Source organism: Quercus robur, chromosome 6, assembly GCF_932294415.1.
Source record: "Quercus robur chromosome 6, dhQueRobu3.1, whole genome shotgun sequence".
Taxonomy (NCBI): domain Eukaryota; kingdom Viridiplantae; phylum Streptophyta; class Magnoliopsida; order Fagales; family Fagaceae; genus Quercus; species Quercus robur.
Window position 1 is genome coordinate 19057801 of NC_065539.1, and position 20250 is coordinate 19078050.

Sequence of the window (20250 nt, forward strand, 5' to 3'; positions counted from 1 at the left end):
ATCTCCCTTTTCTCCACCCATCTTCTTTGATTGGCCATTGGGCTATGGATTTCATATCTGAAAACCTCAATTTGGGCTTCTCACATGACAGTTTTATATAAATGCCACCTGTGTTCCAAGTCAGTATTAGTGCATTAGTTTAATACTTTCCTTTGCCACTTAAGACTTTTCCATCCACTAGTTTTTTTTTTTTTCTTTTTCTTTTTTTTTTTTATACTCTTTCCATCTACTAGTTGATGGGACCTTTTTGGCACATATATAAAATGATAAGGAATAAAATGAAACATTTGAAAAAAAAAATTACATACAATTTTGAAACATGGGGCAAGGTGTAATTAAACCTTTCAAATTTCAAATTCCTATTCATGGGTCTTCTTTCAAAGTATTGTGTAGATTAAAGGTCTGTTTGGATAGAACTTATTTTGCTGAAACTGAAAACTGAAAACACTGCAGCAAAATAATTTTAAAATGTATGAATAGTGCCGTGGGACCCATTTTTAATGAAAAAGTTGATAAAAAATGAAATTTGTGGGTCCATGAAAAGTGCACGGATTCATGGAAGACTGGTCAAAAGTTGCGGCTATTGTTTATGTACAGTGCATGAATAGTAGCCGCTTGTTGGGAAAACGCGTGCAAAAAAAAAAAAAAAAAAAAAAAAAAAAAAAAGGGAAAAAACGCTGGAAACTAAACACAGCAAATCGCAACGTGTATCCAAACATTGCCTAACTTAATGTTTCATGCTATTTTTTTTTTTTTTTTTTTTGGAGAAACTATGTTTCATGCTAATTGATTGTGTTATCTGATGCAAAGGAATCCGCAAATACTACAAAGAAAGAGTACCAAGCGTTTCTAACTAAGAAGCTCCTCCCAAAGCTCCCATTCCTTGATATAAACATATAACTATTATGCATTTTGGAAAAATCTTGATGGATTTTAGGATAGTTGAATTGTAATAAAATATGGATAGTATGATTTATTTATTTTTTATGTAGTTTAAATAAATTGTGATAATTTTTAAGGAGATATTTCGTGAAGTGTATAAAATTTCTTTTGTAAATAAACTTTTTAAACTTCAATATTGTTCACATCCACTATTATATAAAAATATTAATCCTCTTTGATCCAATATTTTATGGTTCTTCATGCTTATTTACATATATTTAACTCAATTCTTATATAGGGTTTATGGATTATGGTGATGCTTTAATTAATGCTTTACTTAGTTCTTTTGCAAATGCAAATGGTACTAAGAGCATCCACAATAGTGGAGTTAAAAATTTAGCTTTTTAGCTCCATTAAGAGTTACTTTATCTATTTTACCTACACACATGCTACAGCAGTGGATCTATTTTAGCATTCAACACAATAAAATAATATAAACATCACAATAAAATAATATAAGCACTACAATAAAATAATATATTCCATTATCTATAAAAAAAACATCCACAGCACCAACCACAACCACTCTACCATCAGCCACAACCACAACCACCACCATCACCACCAGTCCACAGCAGGAAAAAAAAAAAAAAAAAAAAAAAACCCACAACACCACAAAACACGGCACAACCACCGCCAACACAACAACACAAAACAAACCCAATACCAACGCACATCGAAGCAAATCCGATCTCAACCCAATACCACAAAACACGGCACAACCACCGCCAATGCACACTGATCTCAACCCCGATACCAACGCACACCGGAGCACAACCACGACCCAACAGCGGAGTGGAGGTGAGGGAAGCCACTTCGGTGGGAGTTGAGAGACCGGAGTTGAGAGAGATGGGCGACTTAGGACGATGTGGGTCTGAGAGCTTGAGCTTGAGAGCTTGAGTTTCAAATGAAATGGTGGGTCGGCTGGTGGCGGTAAACAGAGAGGTGAGAGTTTAAGAGAGTGAGCTTAAGAGATGAGAGCTTGAGTTTCAGGTGAGATGGTGGGGAGGGCCGGCGGCGGTAAATAGAGAGGTGAGAGCTTGAGAGAAATTTCAGATGGGAGCTTTATAGTGACACTGAGCTGAGCACAGTGAGATGAGAATAAAAGAAATGAAAAAAATAAAACAAGTAGTGTTATTTTAATTCGGGGGTGAATAAATTTTTTTTTTTTTTTTTTTTTTTTTTTTTTTTTTTTTTTTTTTTTTTTTTTTTTTATGTCTGCTACAATGTACTGTAGCAATTTAGCTAAAAATTATAGGAATGCCTCCACTGCTGCATGGCTGTTTTTGATATTTTGGTGGAGCTAAAATAGCATTATAGCTATTTAGCTCCACTGCTACAAATGCTCTAAGGAACATAAGTATATATTGCTAAGTCTTTAGACATTTTGTTTTTTTTTTTTAATTTTAGTGAATGATAGAAAATAGTGATACAATAAAATATATTATAAACATTTTGATCGAACACACTTTTTTTTTTTTGGGGGGGGGGGGGGGGGGGGTGTGGGGTTGTAATCAGGAGAAGAATACAAAAGCTAACCAACAATAGAAACAGAAAGCACAGAGCGATCAAACATCACTCAAGAAACATCTAAATTAAGCAAAAACATAACATCAGTAGGAGGTTCCGCGCGCAAAAATGACAAACTCTTAGGCAAGATTAACCCCACGCTGTTCAAGAGCACCAACAGATTTGTTGTATTCCCTTGACTAAAGATCAAACACACATTATGCCTATATATATATATATGCTTTCATGTTTCGACTGGTTTGCAACTGGTATACCTCAAGTGGCTGTATTTATTCATGAGGCTTCGTTCATGCAATCATATTTGGTTCAAACAACTTATACAAATCTATATAAAAGGTGTCAATCGTACTTTCCGTAGTGCTTTGGTTTGGTCAAGTATTTGTCTTTTTTGTGAGAGTCCAAACTCCAAAGGTTGCGTCTTGTTGTGAAAAAGCAAGATTCTCCCTTTCAATGATAGATCAAAACAAAACTTGACGTAAAAAGCTCACAGTTTCACGACAGCTGGCCCTTTCCTCTTTTAAACATCTATATGTGTAGTTGTGCTACAAATTAGTATTACCATTCATACCAGTTTCCTTTGAGCCAGTTTCCATTTTTCTTTTTTAAATATTTACACGCAGTGTTACTGTGATAAAGTGTTTTGGTGGAGGAGTGTTATACTATATAATAGTGATTGTCACAATATTTTCACAATTGTGTTAGTTTTTTATAGGTCAAAATAAAATATAATAAAATAATAAACTATCATACCAACACTAACCACAACAATAAATAAAACTCTTGTGAAAATATTATGAGATTTTGGTGTTGTCTCAATATTTAAAAAATTAAGGTTGTGGGCACCGGAAATGAGACTGTTGGGCTTAACCTCACTTGGGCTCACAACTTATTTATAGGATGGGTTTTAGGATTTTCTATTTTGAGTCGTTCTCTGCACTGAAACTTAAGATAATATCCCTCCTTCCTTCCTCAATGACTGTTTTTTCTTCCTTTTTCTGAACCCATTTTTCTTCCCCAACTTCTCCTATTTATAGCTCTAAGTTAGTGGGGAGATCATAATTACTGCCATTGTTAGTGCAATTGAAGGTCCAGTATTATCTGTTGTAAGTGGATGTTTAGGTGAGAGTGGGGTGTAACGATTATGGCTTTGGAACTTGGTTCCAACTCAGGTGAGTATGCTTGGTAGTGATGTTCCCTGAACTGTCGAGCATCCTATGGTAAGTCCAGACAAGGTTTTATTGATTGTTCGGGAAATATATGCCGAGCATAGGTTAGGGGCCGAGGCTCAAAACTCGTAGTTCATGAAGGAAGTTTCAAGTAGAACTTAAAGTGATGGGACCGTGCCATTGGGCCTGAGCCTAGGGCCCATCTGGGTCTTGGGATCTCGGTGCCGTACAAAGGTATTATGAAAATGTGACATTTTGTTGTTCTCATAGTATTTTCACAATTAGGTGTAAGAAATTTGTGAACAATTTAAGTTTCTTAGAGCATTTATATTAGTTCATATAAAATGGTATAAGAACCAATTTTGCCGATCAGCCCCAAAAGACACCCACATCAACTTATGCATTTATTGTGCAAAATGCATTTTAGCTATAGTAATTGTGCAAATATATATCGCATTGTTGTTGTGACTTTTAATTTTTATTATTTCTTTGCATTTTTTGATGATGAAGAAAGAGAGTGGATGGTGGTTTTGTTATTGTCACAATATTTTCACAACTGTTGAATTATCATTTTCTTATAAATCAAAATAAAATAATAAAATATTATATCAGGACCTACCACAACTTAAAATAAAGGTATTGTGAAAATGTGACATTTTGTTATTGTCACAATATTTTTATAATTATTAAGGTGTAAGTTTTTTATAGGTCAAAATAAAATAAAATAATAAATTATTAGATCGGGAACCACCACAATTGAAAATAAAAGTATTGTGAAAATGTTGTGAGATTTTGTTGTTATCACAATATTTTTCACAACTACTAAAGCGTAAGTTTATTATAGGTCAACATAAAATAATAAATTATCAAACCGGGACCCACCACAATTAAAAATAAAATTATTGTGAAAATATTATAACATTTTGTTATGTCTCTAAAATTTTTTGATTTAATCAATTTTTGTAAGCCAAAGTCACTGTTTCACGTACAATTTTCTTAAGCTGGCCTTTTTGTTTTTTATTTATTTATTTTATTAATTTTATGCGTTGACATAGTTTCGCTAAAAGTAACCACTTTCCGCTTTTATGTTTAGGTTAGTTCACAATTTCCTTCCTAAAATTTAAAACTGAGCAATTTCTTCATTTATATTTTGGAAACAAGTGAATATCCTCTATTGTTACTCTCTTAGTTAAATCCTAATGGAATCTTATGATTCCTATTTTTTAATATCTAAAATGCCCCCACTAAATTTTAACATCTAAAAAATTTTCTTCATGTATTTTAAATTTTATGTGATAGTCATGATTGGAAAGGTTGGGATGGTAATATAGGTTGTTTTATTTGTTACCTTGAGAATACTGATTTATTAGGTTTTAATATTCTAAATTTATAACTTTATATAATTCGATGACACATAAGCCTTTTATTATCTTGTTCTTTTTATAAATAAATAAAATATATATCTATATATATATATATATTCTTGCTTAAAATGGTGTTTATTAAAACCTAAATAAACTAAACATCATAGCTAGACGCATGAAATGTAGTTGACAGTGAAGGAAGTATAAATAAAAATCTTCATTGTGGATGATTGCAGGTATTTGATGAAAAATTTCAAATTCACTACGGAAATTCAAATATTGTGACAATGTCTTAGCAAAACTCAATTGCTAATTTAATTGTTGGAATATGATATTAATTATCATTCTTATAAATTTTTAGTGAGACTTTAACAAATAGGTTCTAAGAAACTATCATAATAAAATAGATATTCTTATATTAAATAGCTATACTAAGTTTGTATGTAATCAAAATTTTTATCTAAATGATATTAGTATTGAATGATAAACATTTCTTAATATATGATTTCATTTTTTTTCAAATATAAGCTCTATTTTAAATTTCTCAAGAGGCCGCATGTGCCATCCAAACTAGTGATATATATATATATATATATATATATGAATTTTACTAATATTTTTTAAAAGCATACGTTACTAAATCATTTTACAAAAAAATTTTATGAAAACGAAAACGCTTAACTTTGATAGGAAATTCGGAACTGTCAGAAATTATTTTCAAATTCTCTGAATGATCAATGACCGCATATTGACGGATGAGCAGCCTTGTACTGAAATGTCATAAATAATTTTCTAATACATCCAAAAACTTCAGATTCCCGATCTTCAATAATGCAAAGTAAAAATCTCACGTTGGTCCAGTGGGGCTGCTGTTTGTCACTGATCAATGAAAGTAAGTCAAGTCTAGTGGGGCTATTGCCCCTAAATGAAGTTGGTTAGAAATTTCTTTCTTCTGAGTGAACTTGGGGGGCCTTTCTAATTCCAAAAGTATGATAAATCGCTTTAGTATTTCATTTCAAATTTTTAATTCACTTAACCACCCCTCCTCCTCATCAAAAAAAAAACCACCCCTCCTCCTGTTTTCTCTCTCCCTCACTCTGTCCCATGGGTTCTGTTAAATATATTAGCAACACGATGTGTTATACCATGTTGTGTATGCTAGAGTGGATGCGGAAGAGGAAGCATAGAAGAGGAACACTGAGAACACGAGGGTTACGTGGTTCAGCCTTACGGCCTACATCCACGGAGGAATCCCTTAAGGGCTACATCTTTATTGTATGAGAGTGTAGTACAATAACTTCCTATGTTACAATGAACCCTAACATGAGTATATATAGGCGACTAAACCCTAGACTACTAGTACAAGCAGGACTGGGCTTGGGCTTATTACATTGGGCTAATATGTCTAATATATATCTCTAACACCCTCCCTCAAACTCAAGGCGGAAGCTCGATGAAGGCTTGAGGTTGGATAAGCATGAGAAGATCACTTGGAGATGCCTTGTAGAATGCCTTTGAAGAAACCACAATGAAGAATGTGCCAATTGTCCAATTTCGGAGCTTCAAATGAAGAAACGGAGGCCAAAATTGGAATCTACGCGAAAAACTGAGCAAGATAGGCCCTTTTGGAAAATTTTGACTTTTGGTCAAAAGTCAACGCAAAAGTCAAAGTCAAAGTCAAAGTCAACTGGTCCAGGTCAAAGTCAACAGTCAAAGTGCTCATGGGTCAGATCCGGGTGGTCCGAGTCGGGTCGGTCCGGGTCAACGGTCAGCTAGGTGACGTGGTGATGACGTGGACGACACTGCTGACGTGGCTGATGACGTGTCGCTGACGTGGACTAGGGCTGACGTGGACGTGCTTGCGTGGCTGCTGACGTGGATTAGGGATGACGTGTCTGATGACGTCATCAGGTGACAGCAGCTTCAGTTTCGGTGCGTGGCTGTTTATCGGCGCGTGTTCTATTCATCCGGCGCGTGTCTGGAACTTCCGAAGGCGCGTGGAGGCGCGTGCAAGGGAGATTGATGGTCGGACTTCGGTGGTTTGGCAGATCGGCGTGCTACGAGGCCGTCATGGCGGTGCGTGTAACAATCGGAGAATCTGACCCTGTGATATCGGCGGCGGCGCGTGGAGAAGTCGCTAGACACTGCGCTAGCGCGTGGTGGCGCGTGCAGCATCGTATGACCACCAGATTCTCAGGCCAAGTGGATCGGTGGACGACAAGGCCGGATTGGTGGCGCGTGTGACTGAGATCCGAGTTGGGAGTCGAGAATCTGCAGTGGCGCGTGTGAGTGTTCCAGGAGCCATTGTCGGCGCGTGGTGGCGCGTGCGGCTGCCGTTGGAGGTCGGGTTTCTGGGTTTTGGTCACGATATGCCGTGGAGCACGTCTGTGGTGTTGGCTTCATCAGGCGAGGCTTGGATTTGCGCAAATCTGATAAGGAGAGGCACGGATTGCTTGGGATTTGGACACAGCAGGGAGCCATGGCGGCTGCGAGATGCTGTGGAGTCTAGATCCAGCAGACAAGCATGTGTGACTTCTGTTGGCGGTGTGCACGTGAGAATCTTCTTTGCTTGCTAGAGATGTTTTGTTTGATGCCAAGAACGAACCTGGCTCTGATACCATGTTAAATATATTAGCAACGCGATGTGTTATACCATGTTGTGTATGCTAGAGTGGATGCGGAAGAGGAAGCATAGAAGAGGAACACTGAGAACACGAGGGTTACGTGGTTCAGCCTTACGGCCTACATCCACGGAGGAATCCCTTAAGGGCTACATCTTTATTGTATGAGAGTGTAGTACAATAACTTCCTATGTTACAATGAACCCTAACATGAGTATATATAGGCGACTAAACTCTAGACTACTAGTACAAGCAGGACTGGGCTTGGGCCTATTACATTGGGCTAATATGTCTAATATATATCTCTAACAGGTTCTATATCTGTTCTCTTCTTACTATTCATGTTTCTACTTGCTGTTGATGTAAAAGCCCAACTAAACCATTCCAAGATACCCTTAGGTTCTTGGCTTTCCTCCATTGCCAACCGTACTTCTTGGGTCTCACCTTCTGGCCTTTACGCTTTTGGTTTCTACCCACAAGACAAAGGCTACGCTATAGGAATATGGCTGCGTAATCAACCAAATAACACTATTGTCTGGACTGCAGATACAGATAACCAACCTGTCTCCTCAAAAGCTACATTGAACTTAACAAGTGATGGTAAAAGGCTGCTCCTTCGCACAGAGCACGGTGAAGAAACTTCCATAGCTGTCTTCCCACGTTATTACTCATCAACTCCTGCAGATTCAGCTTCTATGCTTGATTCTGGTAATTTTGTGGTCTACAGTAACTCTTCTGAAGTTATTTGGGAAAGTTTTAATAGGCCAACTGACACCATATTAGGAGGTCAGAATTTTTCCTATGATAATGCCGACTTGGTGTCTAGATCAGACCACTCAGGTAGACGTTATCGTCTCAGAATAAACTCAAAAGGAAACCTTGTTTCCTACCCTGACAACAGTACATATGCTACAGAAACTGCCTATTGGTCCTTGGATACATTTTATGGCTCTGATGTAACTCTGAGTCTTAACCAAAGAGGTCTTCTGCGCTTAATCTATGGCAGTTCCAGCATAATCATTTCGGCGAATAACTCTTACCCTGGCGAGAAAGAAACTACTATTATCTATCGTGCGATGCTTGATTCTGATGGAATTTTTAGGCTGTATTCACACCACTTTTGGGGCAATAGTAGTAACACTAGCTCAAAAATGTACTCGGAATGGTCAGCTTTGCGTGATCAATGTGAAGTCAAAGGTTTTGTGGCTTGAACAGTTACTGCATAGGTACAGGCTCCAAAGCTGACTGTCACTGTTATCCTGGATTTCTTTTCATAAACCCCAAAAATAAGTTTTTGGGCTGTTTCAATAACTTCAGTGAAGATGGTTGCAGCAAAGGTCAAATGGTACGGTACAACATTATTGCTTTACCGAATATATCCTTGGGTGATTTTCCTTATTCAGTGGTACGTACAAAGCAGGAAAACTGTAACCCGTCTTGCCTTGGAGACTGTAATTGTAGGGCTGCATTTTACATTAATGGCACTTGCAAAAAATATAAGCTTCCACTTAAATATGGTAGAAGTCAGAATTTATCAGTTATGATTTTCTTGAAGGTGAATCGGAGAAATGATGTAAGTTCAGACCCTCGCCCTCCGAGTCCAGTAATCTTGATGGATGGCAAAAAAATCTTGATTATTTTCCTAACTTTGGGTTTCATTGCATTGATTTGTTCTGTAATTGCAATATCTTGTTTCTTCACATATAGGCAACAAGTTCACAGGTACAGAAACCTGTCTCCGGAAAATGTGAATGTGGAAATTGCTGGAAATTTTACTCTGCGTTCATTTTCTTACAATGAGCTCGAGAAGGCAACAGATGGATTCAAAGAACCATTAGGTGAGGGTTCTTTTGGATCAGTTTATAAAGGGTATGAATCTGAAGGTAGCAAAACTATTGCCGTTAACTATGTTGCACGGACACGGACACGGACACGGAGATACGGCAATTTTTGAAAAATAAGGACACGACACGGCGGGGACACGGCGGTTAAATAATTAATTAAATTTTATATTTAGGCATATTTTTTAATATTTTTAGACAAAATACATTTATGTTTAGAATTTAAATTATGTAAGAACTACAAATAAGTAAACTAACACCCAAAATACTACAATAATACACAAAATCTTCAAGTACTTTCAGTATTCATTTTAGTAAAATTACCTACAATATTTAACTTTAATAAATAAATAAAACTATAGCAGGATACACAAAAACAAATTTATAAGTTATAACTAATATTAAAAATATATATATATATATATATTAAAAAAAAAAAAAAAAAAAAACGACGGAGGGCACACAGGCCACACGCCACAGCAGCAGTAAAAAAAAAATTAAAAAAAAAAAAAAAAAACAAAAGCAAAACGCGTTATAATAAGTAACAGTAAATTCAAGTTAACATCGAAAAAAAAAAAAAAAAAAAAAAAAAAAAAAAAAAAAAGATACAGAGAGAATAGAGAAGAGATCGGTCCGCGTCGAGAGAGAGAGAGATCGGAAGGGATAGAGGACAGAGGGTACGACGTCGACGTTGGAGCTCGCCGATCGGTCTGATCTAACTCCGGCGAGAGACAGAGGGCAGCGGCAAGGACAGAGGGAGGGTGGGTTGAGAAGATCTTGAGATGTGGTTTCAACTTTCAGTTTAAGAGACTCTAAACTTGCTATATTATTTTAGGGTTATCACAAAATCAATGGCATTGGTAAGTTCTGGTCAAAATCTGTGATTTTTTTTTTTTTTTTTTCACTGGTGGCGTGTCGGAGGCGTCGGAACCACGTCGACGCCGTGTCGGAGAAGCGAAAAAAAGAAAAAGAAAAGGGACACCGCCGAACACCGGAATCTGGCACGTCGTCCCCATTCCGGTGTCCGACACGTGTCGGATGCGGACACGACGCCAAAAATGGCGTGTCCGTGCAACCTAGGCCGTTAAGAGACTAGAGAAATTTGTGGAAGAAGGGGAAAGGGATTTTCGAGCTGAAATGACTGCCATTGGACGAACTCATCATAGAAACATAGTTCAGTTGCTTGGTTTCTGTATTGAGGGATCTAGGAAGCTTCTTGTTTATGAATACATGAGCAATGGTTCACTTGCAGATCTTCTCTTCAAGGCTAAGAAGCGAACCCTTTGGAAGGAAAGAGTGAGAATCGCACTAGAAGTGGCTAGAGGGGTCTTCTATCTACATCAAGAGTGTGAGGTCCATATCATCCATTGCAATCTAAAACCCCAAAATATACTCATGGATGATACTTGGACGGCAAAGATCTCAGATTTTGGATTGGCGAGGCTATCAGTGCCGAATCAAACGAGAACTGCAATGGGCATTGAAGCGACAAGTGAGTACTCTGCACCTGAATGGCAGAAAAATGCTCTAATATCAGTAAAAGCTGACATTTACAGTTTTGGCGTGCTGCTTTTGGAAATTGTATGTTGTAGACGCAACATAGATGTGAATGTTTTGACAGCAGATGAGATGCTTCTTTCTAACTAGGTATATAATTGCCTTGTGGCTGGACAGTTGGATAAGCTTGTGGGAGATGAAAACGTAGATATGAAGACACTAGACAGAATGGTGAAGGTCGGCTTGTGGTGCATCCAAGAAGATCCAGCTTTGCGTCCACCAATGAAAAAGGTAATCTTGATGTTGGAGGGGACAATGGATATAGTCCCTCCATCTCCAGCTATTTCTCATTCTTAAAATGTCTACCCTAAATTTGCAATCATATACATATATGTATAAGCTTACTTCGTAAGTTTGCTTGTGGCCGTATGTTCTGGTATATTACTTTTTGTATGTATTAGTTGTGTTTGTGTTTGTGTTTTTTTTTTTTTTTTTTTTTTTTGGTGTGTATAGATTTTTTAAATAAAGCAGCGGTATTTATCACCTTTGTTATCTCTCTCTTTATTTTTATTCTTTCTTTCGACTCCACTTTAAGTTGATAGATCATTGTATTTTTTTTATAATTTTATTTTGGATGTATACATTTTGGTGTCATATTTCTTAATTCCCATCACAAGTAATCTTTCTCTCTCTTATAACTTTGGTTTGATTTCTTTTTTTAGTTAATACTTAGTAATTATTTTGGAAGTGAGGATTTTTATTTATGTCAAAACACAATTTTGGCCATGCATTTGAATATGTCTATCATTTTTTGAGTAATATTAAAAAGTAATTTTGTTATGAGTTTTAATTATCATGATAATCTCTTTTATAAGTATGAGGAATTTAAATAATTTATTTTAAACTTAAAAAGTTTAGTTGTACTAAAAACAATTAGAAAAACATAGCATACTATAACACAATTTCAAAGAAAATAGACCACCTCATAAAGGAATAATATCAATCAACACACCCAAAATAATAGAATGATATATTGGTAGAGATAAAAATATGATTTTTTTTTTAAAGTTTTAGGGAGAACAAATTATTTTCAACAAATTTTAGATAACAAATTATACATTATACCACAATTACAAAATAATTATCTATTTCCACGTATCGTGTGAATATACGACTAGTATATATAAAACCAAAATATTTGAGTTTTGGTTTCATAATATTGTTCCACATATACTTTTGATGTCTCATAAATGTATATATCATTATTGTAAAATATATATGAATTAAATTTAAATTATGTTTTATATTTTAATGCAACATAGAATCTTAAAACATAATATCTTCTTTGAATGGTCAAAAAAATAAATTAAATTAAATTTTATAAGGATGTTGTGTAAAACCCAAGTTTTACACCATTCAATCCCAACACGTTATATCATTATATCACATATTAAAAAATAAACACAAATACCCTCAATCAATTCTAATTCTCATATGAAAATCAAACTCAATTGGGAGTTTATGGAGATGTTATCTAGGTGTGGTATAATGTATTGAGTTTTAAGTGAAAATATGATGTAACAATTTTTATTTAATCATATCTTACATCTCATCCTTACCAAATTAGGCTCAATATAAATTCATATGCACAATTATAATAAATTCCCATTACTACAATGTATAATTCTATATATAGATACAATCATAATAAATTTTTATTAATAACTACTATAATAATCAAATAAAAGAGAATAAAAGTTATAATACATTACACTTTCCTGTGATCCACTAGTATATATATTTTCTCCAAATTATACTAGCAAGATTGGAGGAATCTTCTCAAACCTATTACACGATGATTCAAAAGATTATTTATGTGTATTATTAAATCATTTAAACAAGTCACATGATTATAAAGAGAGATATGCGATTACATGCACACGTGGTTAGGTTTTTCTTTTTTTCTCTTTTTTGGAAAACATGATTAGTTTTAAGTTACTAGTTACCATGTAGTGGATTAAAGGAACTTTCATCTAAATAGAGGAAAAATCTATTCATATATATACATATTATGCACTAAGATTTAATTCCAAATGTTTATTTAAAAAAAAAAAAAAAAATCCAAGGGTTGAGTTTGATACACAGCCCATGCTCTTCTTCTTCTTCTTCTTGCTAAATAAACATCATTCATAAATTAAGAAGGAAAACAAACCAAACCCGTCTCTATCCTGTGGCTGTGACCTAAGGCATAAATCTTCTTTTTTTTTTTTCTTTTTTTTACACAACCTAAGGCATAAATCTACTAATGAAGAAATGGGGATCATTCATGCCAAAAAAAAAATCCCAAATAGCCAGGGACAGACCTAGGAGGGGCTCAAAGAGGCCCAAGCCCCCTTGGCCCCCCTATCCTCCAGAACCATCAGCCCAACATAGATCAATCCAACCGTAATCTATGTAAATCCTCAGCCAAAAGCATAACAAATTTTATTAAAAAAACAAAACAAAATAAATTAACAAAATAAAAAACTAAAATTGAAAGGAAAAAAAAAAAAAAAAAGTTAGTTGTGTATTTTTCTTGGTTAATAGTTTGTTAATATTATATGGATGCTTATTTGGAGAATTTTTTTTTTTTTTTTTTGGTTTATACTCCGACCTTCCTAAATTGAAACTCTAGATTGGTCCCTACATATAACAAAATTTTAAACAAACTAAGCCTGGCTCATTGTTCTATTATACTTTTGGTAATGATTCTTTCTCAAAAAAAGAAGAAGAAAGTAATGATTTTTTTTTAATGAGATTCAAGTAATGATTTGATATATAAAAAAGGACAAAACTTAAGTTCAATACCTTATATATTGTTTCTTAGATTCTTCCCTTAAGATTCAGATATGTGGTTACTTAACTAAAAAATACACTTTCATTCCATGAAAAAAGATCTACATGATAGAATCTTAAAAATAGAACCTAAAGAATAGTACCTAAGTACTGTACTTAAGTTTTGCCCTATAAAAAAAATAGCTATCAATATTTTATTATATCTTTTATTGACCCTATCTCTTCTTTTTATTTATTTTTCCATCATTATCAGTTCTCTCTCTTAAAACATATATAGAACCAAAAATATTTTACCTTTAGTTGACCTTATAATATTTTTTCACGTAAGCTTAATTTTGAGACCTCATAACTTTTCACTTTATTATTCTATTAGATATTTTTAATTGATTTAAAATTATATTCTATTTTGGGAAGGAAAGACCATTTTAATGAGATTAACTGGAACAGAAGAGGATAACTAACGTTTCTCTACCCTAGGGCTCGTGTGAAACCCTACGCGGCAGTAGAAGAAGTGCCTACTCTCAGAGTTAGGCTTCTGTTTTTCTGATTTTCTTCAGCGTTTTGATCAGAAGGACGTGGTCTGTTGAACTGTGAGGACGATGGAAAACCTCTCGGCGATATGGGAAACTTTCTCCTTAACTGAAACTGAAGGAAATAAGTATAGGGTGTGTGGAAACAGTGGGGACGGTCCTTACCTCTTGGCGGCTTGGTTTTTCACAGGTAGAGTGCTTAGTATGGAAGCGATTGCTAGAACTTTTAAGCTACTTTGGCACGTTAAGAAGGGTTTTGAGGTAAGGGATATGGGAAATCACTGTGTGTTATTTGTTTTCATGGAGGAATCTGATATAGATAAAGTTTTAGCGGGAGAACCATGGTCTTTTGATAAAAATCTGGTTGCGTTAAAGAGAGTTTCGAGACCAGCAGAGGTGAGGGGGTTGAATTTTGATAGGGTTAGCTTCTGGATTCAGGTTCATGATCTTCCATTAGGTAGTTTAAACATGCGTATTGCTTCTGATATCGTCTCGTCGGTAGGTACGGTGATTTCGGGATCTGGTGACGCTGAGGGGTTTGAAGGGGGTAATTATATGCGAGTATGTGTATCTATTGATATTACAAAACCCCTGAGTAGAGGCAGGAAGGTTGAGTTTGAGAATGGGGAAGAGAGTTGGGTTAGTTTTAAATATGAGCGCTTGCCCAATCTATGCTATTGGTGTGGCTGTCTTACCCATCAAGATCGGGACTGCTCTCTATGGCAGAACAGAAAGGGATCCTTGCCGGCGAAAAACCAGCAGTTTGGTCTGTGGTTGCGAGCTAGTACTCTGAACTTGGCAAAGAGGACGATTGTTAGGGTGGCTGGTTATGAGGAGGACGTTAAGGGGGGTGTTGAACAAACTTCTCCTATCAGAATGCAAGAGAGGCAGGGACAAACTGAAGTGCAATTAGACCAGAGGACTGTGACAACGGACCAACAGCGAGTTCAGTCTAATAAGGATGAGCAGGGTGATCTGGTAGTGGTGCAAGAGGTTTGGACAGAGGTGGACATGGACCCGGGTCATGGCAATGAGACATCTCTGACCGAATGCACTTCTTCACTGTCTTTTCAGGCAAAGTTGGATGAGATTGATGGTGAGTTGTCTCGTTTTGATCGAGTGGAAGATGGTTCTGATTCTTTACAGGGTGGTGTGGGGTCTAGGATGATGGGGTCAGCCATTTTCTTGAAAAATTTGTTTACACAAGAGAAGTCATCTTCACCTACTCCAAGTCCTTCTAAGTTTACTCGCATCCCTAGACAATCTGGTATGGTCCTTGACCCTTTGGGAGTAGTTTTGTCTAAACGTTCGAGACAAGAGGAGGATGGGGTTTTGGAGGAAGGAAGTGAGAGGTGTAGGAAGAGGGTAGCTTTTTCAGATAATTTAACGGTGGAGGCTGCTGGGCAGCCCCGCCGACAACCATGAAACTCTTAACATGGAACTGCCGAGGGCTTAAGAATCGTCGTGCAGTTCAGGAGCTTGTTGATATTGTACAAGCTCAAGATCCTATGATTGTGTTTTTATCTGAAACTTGGTCATCTAAAGAATGGATGTTGTGGGTTAGGGATAGTATTCAATTTGATGGTCGTTTTACGGTTCCTACGGATGGTAGGGGAGGGGGTTTGGCCCTTCTATGGAAAAAGGGGGTTGCTATTTGGGTGGTAGTTTTTCAGGTTACCATATAGATTCTATAATTGATGGTAATTCAGAGTGTGCTTGGTGTTTGACTGGGTTTTATAGGGAGCCTGAGGCAAGTTGTAGAAGTGACGAATGGAACATGCTTCGTATGTTGAATTCAAAGCCTAAACTTCCTTGGTGTTGTTTTGGTGACTTTAATGAATTGCTTGAGGTACAGGATAAGAAAGGTGGGGTCCCAAGAGCTCATAATTTAATGGAAAATTTTTGTGAGGTTTTAGATGTTTGTGGTTTTGTTGATCTAGGATATTCAGGTCCGAACTTTACTTGGAAAGGGAGACGAAGGGGTGAGCTGATTTGGGAGAGGTTGGATAGAGGTGTAGCAAATTATGATTGGCTGACAAAATTTCCCACGGGTAGGGTAAGGCACTTAAACTGTTTTACATCCGATCATCGCCCCATTCTTTTGTCTTTGGATGCAGGTGGGGAGCGTCATAAGTGGCGTCGAAAACCTTTTAGATTTGAAGCCATGTGGGTTATAGATTCAGGGTGTAGAGATACTATTTCTCGAGCATGGAGGTGGTCACCCGGTGGTACCCCTATGTATGCTACAGCCATGAAACTAAAATAGTGTAAACAAAGATTGAAGGCATGGAGTAGAGACCATTTTAGGCATGTTCAAATCAGTATAAAACGAACTAAGGAGCAGCTTTGGAGGGCTGAGGAGGATTCGGTCAGATTAGGTAATTGCGATGAGGTTGATCGCTTGAAAAAGGAGTTGCATGATTTATGTGATAAAGAAGAAAAGATGTGGCATCAAAGGTCTCGTATTCAATGGCTGAAGGATGGTGATCAGAATACTCGTTTTTTCCATGGGTCTGCAACACAAAGGAAGAGGCAGAATTTTATTAAGGGTTTACGGGATGATCAGGGAGTAATGCAAGAAGATGAGGGGGCTGTTTCGGTCGTCCTTATTGAGTATTATTCTAAACTTTTCACATCTTCTAATCCACATGATTTAGATCATATCTTGGATGGAGTTCAACCAATGGTTACTGATGAGATGAGAGCGGAGTTGGATAAACCCTATACTAGTGAGGAGGTTGGCGAAGCAATAAGGCAGATGGCTCCACTTCAAGCTCCTGGACCGGATGGGATGCCTCCGCTGTTCTATCAGACATACTGGACGGATGTAGGTATGGATGTTACTCAGGCTGTGCTATCTAGCTTAAATTCAGGGTCTATTCTTAAATCTATTAATCATACTTTTATCACATTAATCCCTAAAGTTCAAAATCCGGAGAAAGTTACTGATTTTAGGCCTATAAGTCTATGTAATGTGATCTACAAAATTATCAGTAAGGTGTTAGCCAATCGCCTTAAGCCTATGCTTCATTCCATTATTTCTGAAACACAGAGTGCCTTCATTGCAGATAGATTGATTACAGATAATATTTTAATTGCTTTTGAATCCTTACATCATATGAAGACTAATTGTACAGGGAAGAAGGGATTTATGGCTATGAAGTTGGATATGAGTAAAGCTTATTGTAAGGTTGAATTTATTCAACCATCTAATTGGCTTTATTCCGTGCCAAATTTGCTTGTAATTCAGCATTTAGTAACCCTGTATTTAGGTGGGATTGTTGTAAGGGTAGTGAGTGAGATAGTGTGAAGATTGCTCAAGAGTGTGCAAGAAAACAGAGTGTCGCGGCTGGGACTCGCGGCTTCAACCCGCCAGAAGATGCACACGTGCCAAGCATGCTGGAAGATGAACAGTCATGCTAGCTGGAGCACTACAAGACAAAACAGGACAACTGGCCATACGGTTAACTCGCGACTAGAACTCGCGACTTAGTCAAGCCGCGAGGTCAAGCCGCGAGCCACCCCTGTTTTGGAAAAACCTGACGTTTCGCATTCCTCTTCACTCCAGTATAAATACCCTTTTAACCCACGATTGAAAGAGAGCTTCCAGAGAGAATTTTGAGAGAGAAACCCTAAAGAAAAACCAGATTGTTTCACCTACAATCTCTACCTTAGAGTCTCATCAAATTCCCTCACTCTCTTCCTCTCCATTGTCAAATCCTTGAGAGGCCATTATACCAAACCTGGTTCTCACCATTATCATCTCTGTGAGACAGACGTTTGGAGTTCTGGGAAGCAGTTAGGAAGGAGCCAATATTCATTGGTTGATGCTACGGTGTAGTAGCGGAATCCGGAAAGCTAGAAAAGAAAAAGGTTCGGCGCAACCTCGTTGGAGCAAGAAGCTTGGAGGGCTTAGGTGCATTGGGTAGATTAGGCTTGGAGGGTCTATTGCTGTCCTTGTATCCCAACTGTATTTTCTAGTGGATTGATTACCGCTTGGAGGGCGGCGGAGAGGTTTTTCGCCGAGGTCTTCGGTTTCCTCTTCGATAACATATTTGGTGTTATCGCTGTGTTTGCATCTTCCTTCCTCTCTATCTCTGCCTTTACATTATCTGCTGTGATTTATTTTGTTGTGGCTTAGATAGTTGTTTAATCAATTCCTTATTATAGCATATGTTAAGTTTCCGCACACTAGTTGTTTAACATATTGCTGTGTTGATTAAATTGATTTTTGGGGGTCTAAACGTTCAAAAGTGTTTTTATACACGTTTTTGAACTTTCACTTATGATAGGGTGGAATGGGTTTTTCTTGAGCAAATTCTTCTCAAATTAGGTTTCCAGGATTCTTGGGTGAACTTGATCATGGAGTGTATTACAACGGTTTCATATTCTATTCTTGTGAATGGTGAACCAAAGGGTATGATCACACCATCAAGGGGTTTGCGGCAGGGAGATCCCCTTTCTCCTTATTTATTCCTGTTTTGTGCGGAGGGTTTAAATGCCTTGTTATATGCTGCGGCAGCCCGGGGAGATATTCATGGGTTCTCTATTTGTAGGAATGGTCCCAAACTAACCCATTTATTTTTTGCCGATGATTGCTTGATTTTTTGCAGATCTACTTTGGAGGAATGTCATAAAATTCAGGAGTTGCTTGGGTACTATGAAATGGAATCAGGTCAAATGATTAATAAGGAGAAAACGACTCTCTTCTTTAGCAAGAATACTGAGGAGTCCTCTCAGGTTGCTATCCAAGTTGCTTTACAGGTCCCGGCTATTCGCCACTATGACAAGTATTTGGGGCTACCTTCCTTTGTTGGTCGGAATAGGACGGCGTGTTTCACTAAGATCAAAGAACGAATTTGGGCTTGAATGCAAGGGTGGAAGGAGAAGTTGTTGTCTCAGGCTGGCAAGGAGGTCATGATTAAAGCTGTGGTTCAATCCATTCCAGTTTACTCTATGAATGTTTTTAGATTACCGGTGGGTTTATGTAAGGATATTGAGGCAATGATTCGGAAGTTTTGGTGGGGTAATGGAGAGACTAAGAAGATTCATTGGGTAAAGTGGAGCTCTCTTTGTTCTTCAAAATCTATTGGCGGTATGGGGTTTCGGGACCTTCAAAAGTTTAATAATACTCTGTTGGCCAAGCAGGTTTGGCGCTTAATTCATGATAAAGATACTCTACTGTATAAAGTTTTGAGTGCCAAATATTTTCCTACTGGTAGTATACTTGATGCCCCTATCCATCCGAAGAGTTCTTACGCATGGAAGAGTATCCTACAGGCACGAGAGGTAGTTAATAAGGGCGCAATATGGAGGATTGGGAATGGCAAAACAATTAAGGTCTGGGACCATCAATGGCTGCCTGAACGGGGGTGTAGTAGAATTATATCTCCTCGAGCGGGTTCTGCTGTGGATAGGGTCAGTGAGTTGTTTTATCCAAATTCTAGAGTCTGGGATCCGGGTAAGTTGGCTGCTTGTTTTTTACCTTGGGAGGCTGAGAAGGTTAGGGGGATATATGTGGGTGACGATGAGGTTGAGGATGTTTTAATCTGGCCGCTGTCCTCGTCGGGGAGTTATAGTGTGCGAAGTGCATACCGTATGTTAATGGAAGCTGAGAATTCTGTTCTGCCAAGTTCCTCTTCTCCTTTGTCTGAGCATACTATTTGGAAGAAGATTTGGAAACTTAAAGTTCCTAAAAAGGTCTGTCATTTCTTGTGGAGAGCAGCGAAAGATTCTCTTCCTACCAAGCTAAATCTGAGACTTCGGCATATTCCACTTGATGATACGTGTGAGGGATGCAATGACCAATCGGAATCTCTTTTGCATTGTTTATGGCTTTGTGATCAAGCTCGGTCTGTGTGGATGTCCGATCCTGGGTTTTTGTTTCTCACTCAGAAGAAGTTTCGGTCTTTTCTGGTTGTTTT

At 37.3% G+C, this 20250-nt stretch overlaps 2 protein-coding genes across 3 annotated transcripts in view; both read left to right on the plus strand.

Annotated features, from left to right (window-relative positions):
- The window catches only part of LOC126733119 (uncharacterized), a 90288-nt gene that overhangs the window by 12974 nt on the left and 57064 nt on the right, over nucleotides 1–20250 (plus strand). The window lies entirely within an intron of this gene.
- LOC126733118 (G-type lectin S-receptor-like serine/threonine-protein kinase LECRK4) lies at nucleotides 5951–11405 on the plus strand. 2 transcript variants are annotated; one of them, XM_050436303.1, is made up of 3 exons: nucleotides 5951–6110; nucleotides 7936–9520; nucleotides 10545–11405. In XM_050436303.1, the coding sequence occupies exons 2-3, from the start codon at nucleotides 8966–8968 to the stop codon at nucleotides 11109–11111; spliced, it is 1122 nt and encodes a 373-aa protein (XP_050292260.1). In that variant the 5' UTR covers nucleotides 5951–6110; nucleotides 7936–8965; the 3' UTR covers nucleotides 11112–11405. The 2 variants fall into 2 exon arrangements, with proteins under 2 accessions (XP_050292260.1, XP_050292258.1); XM_050436301.1 differs by lacking the exon at nucleotides 10545–11405.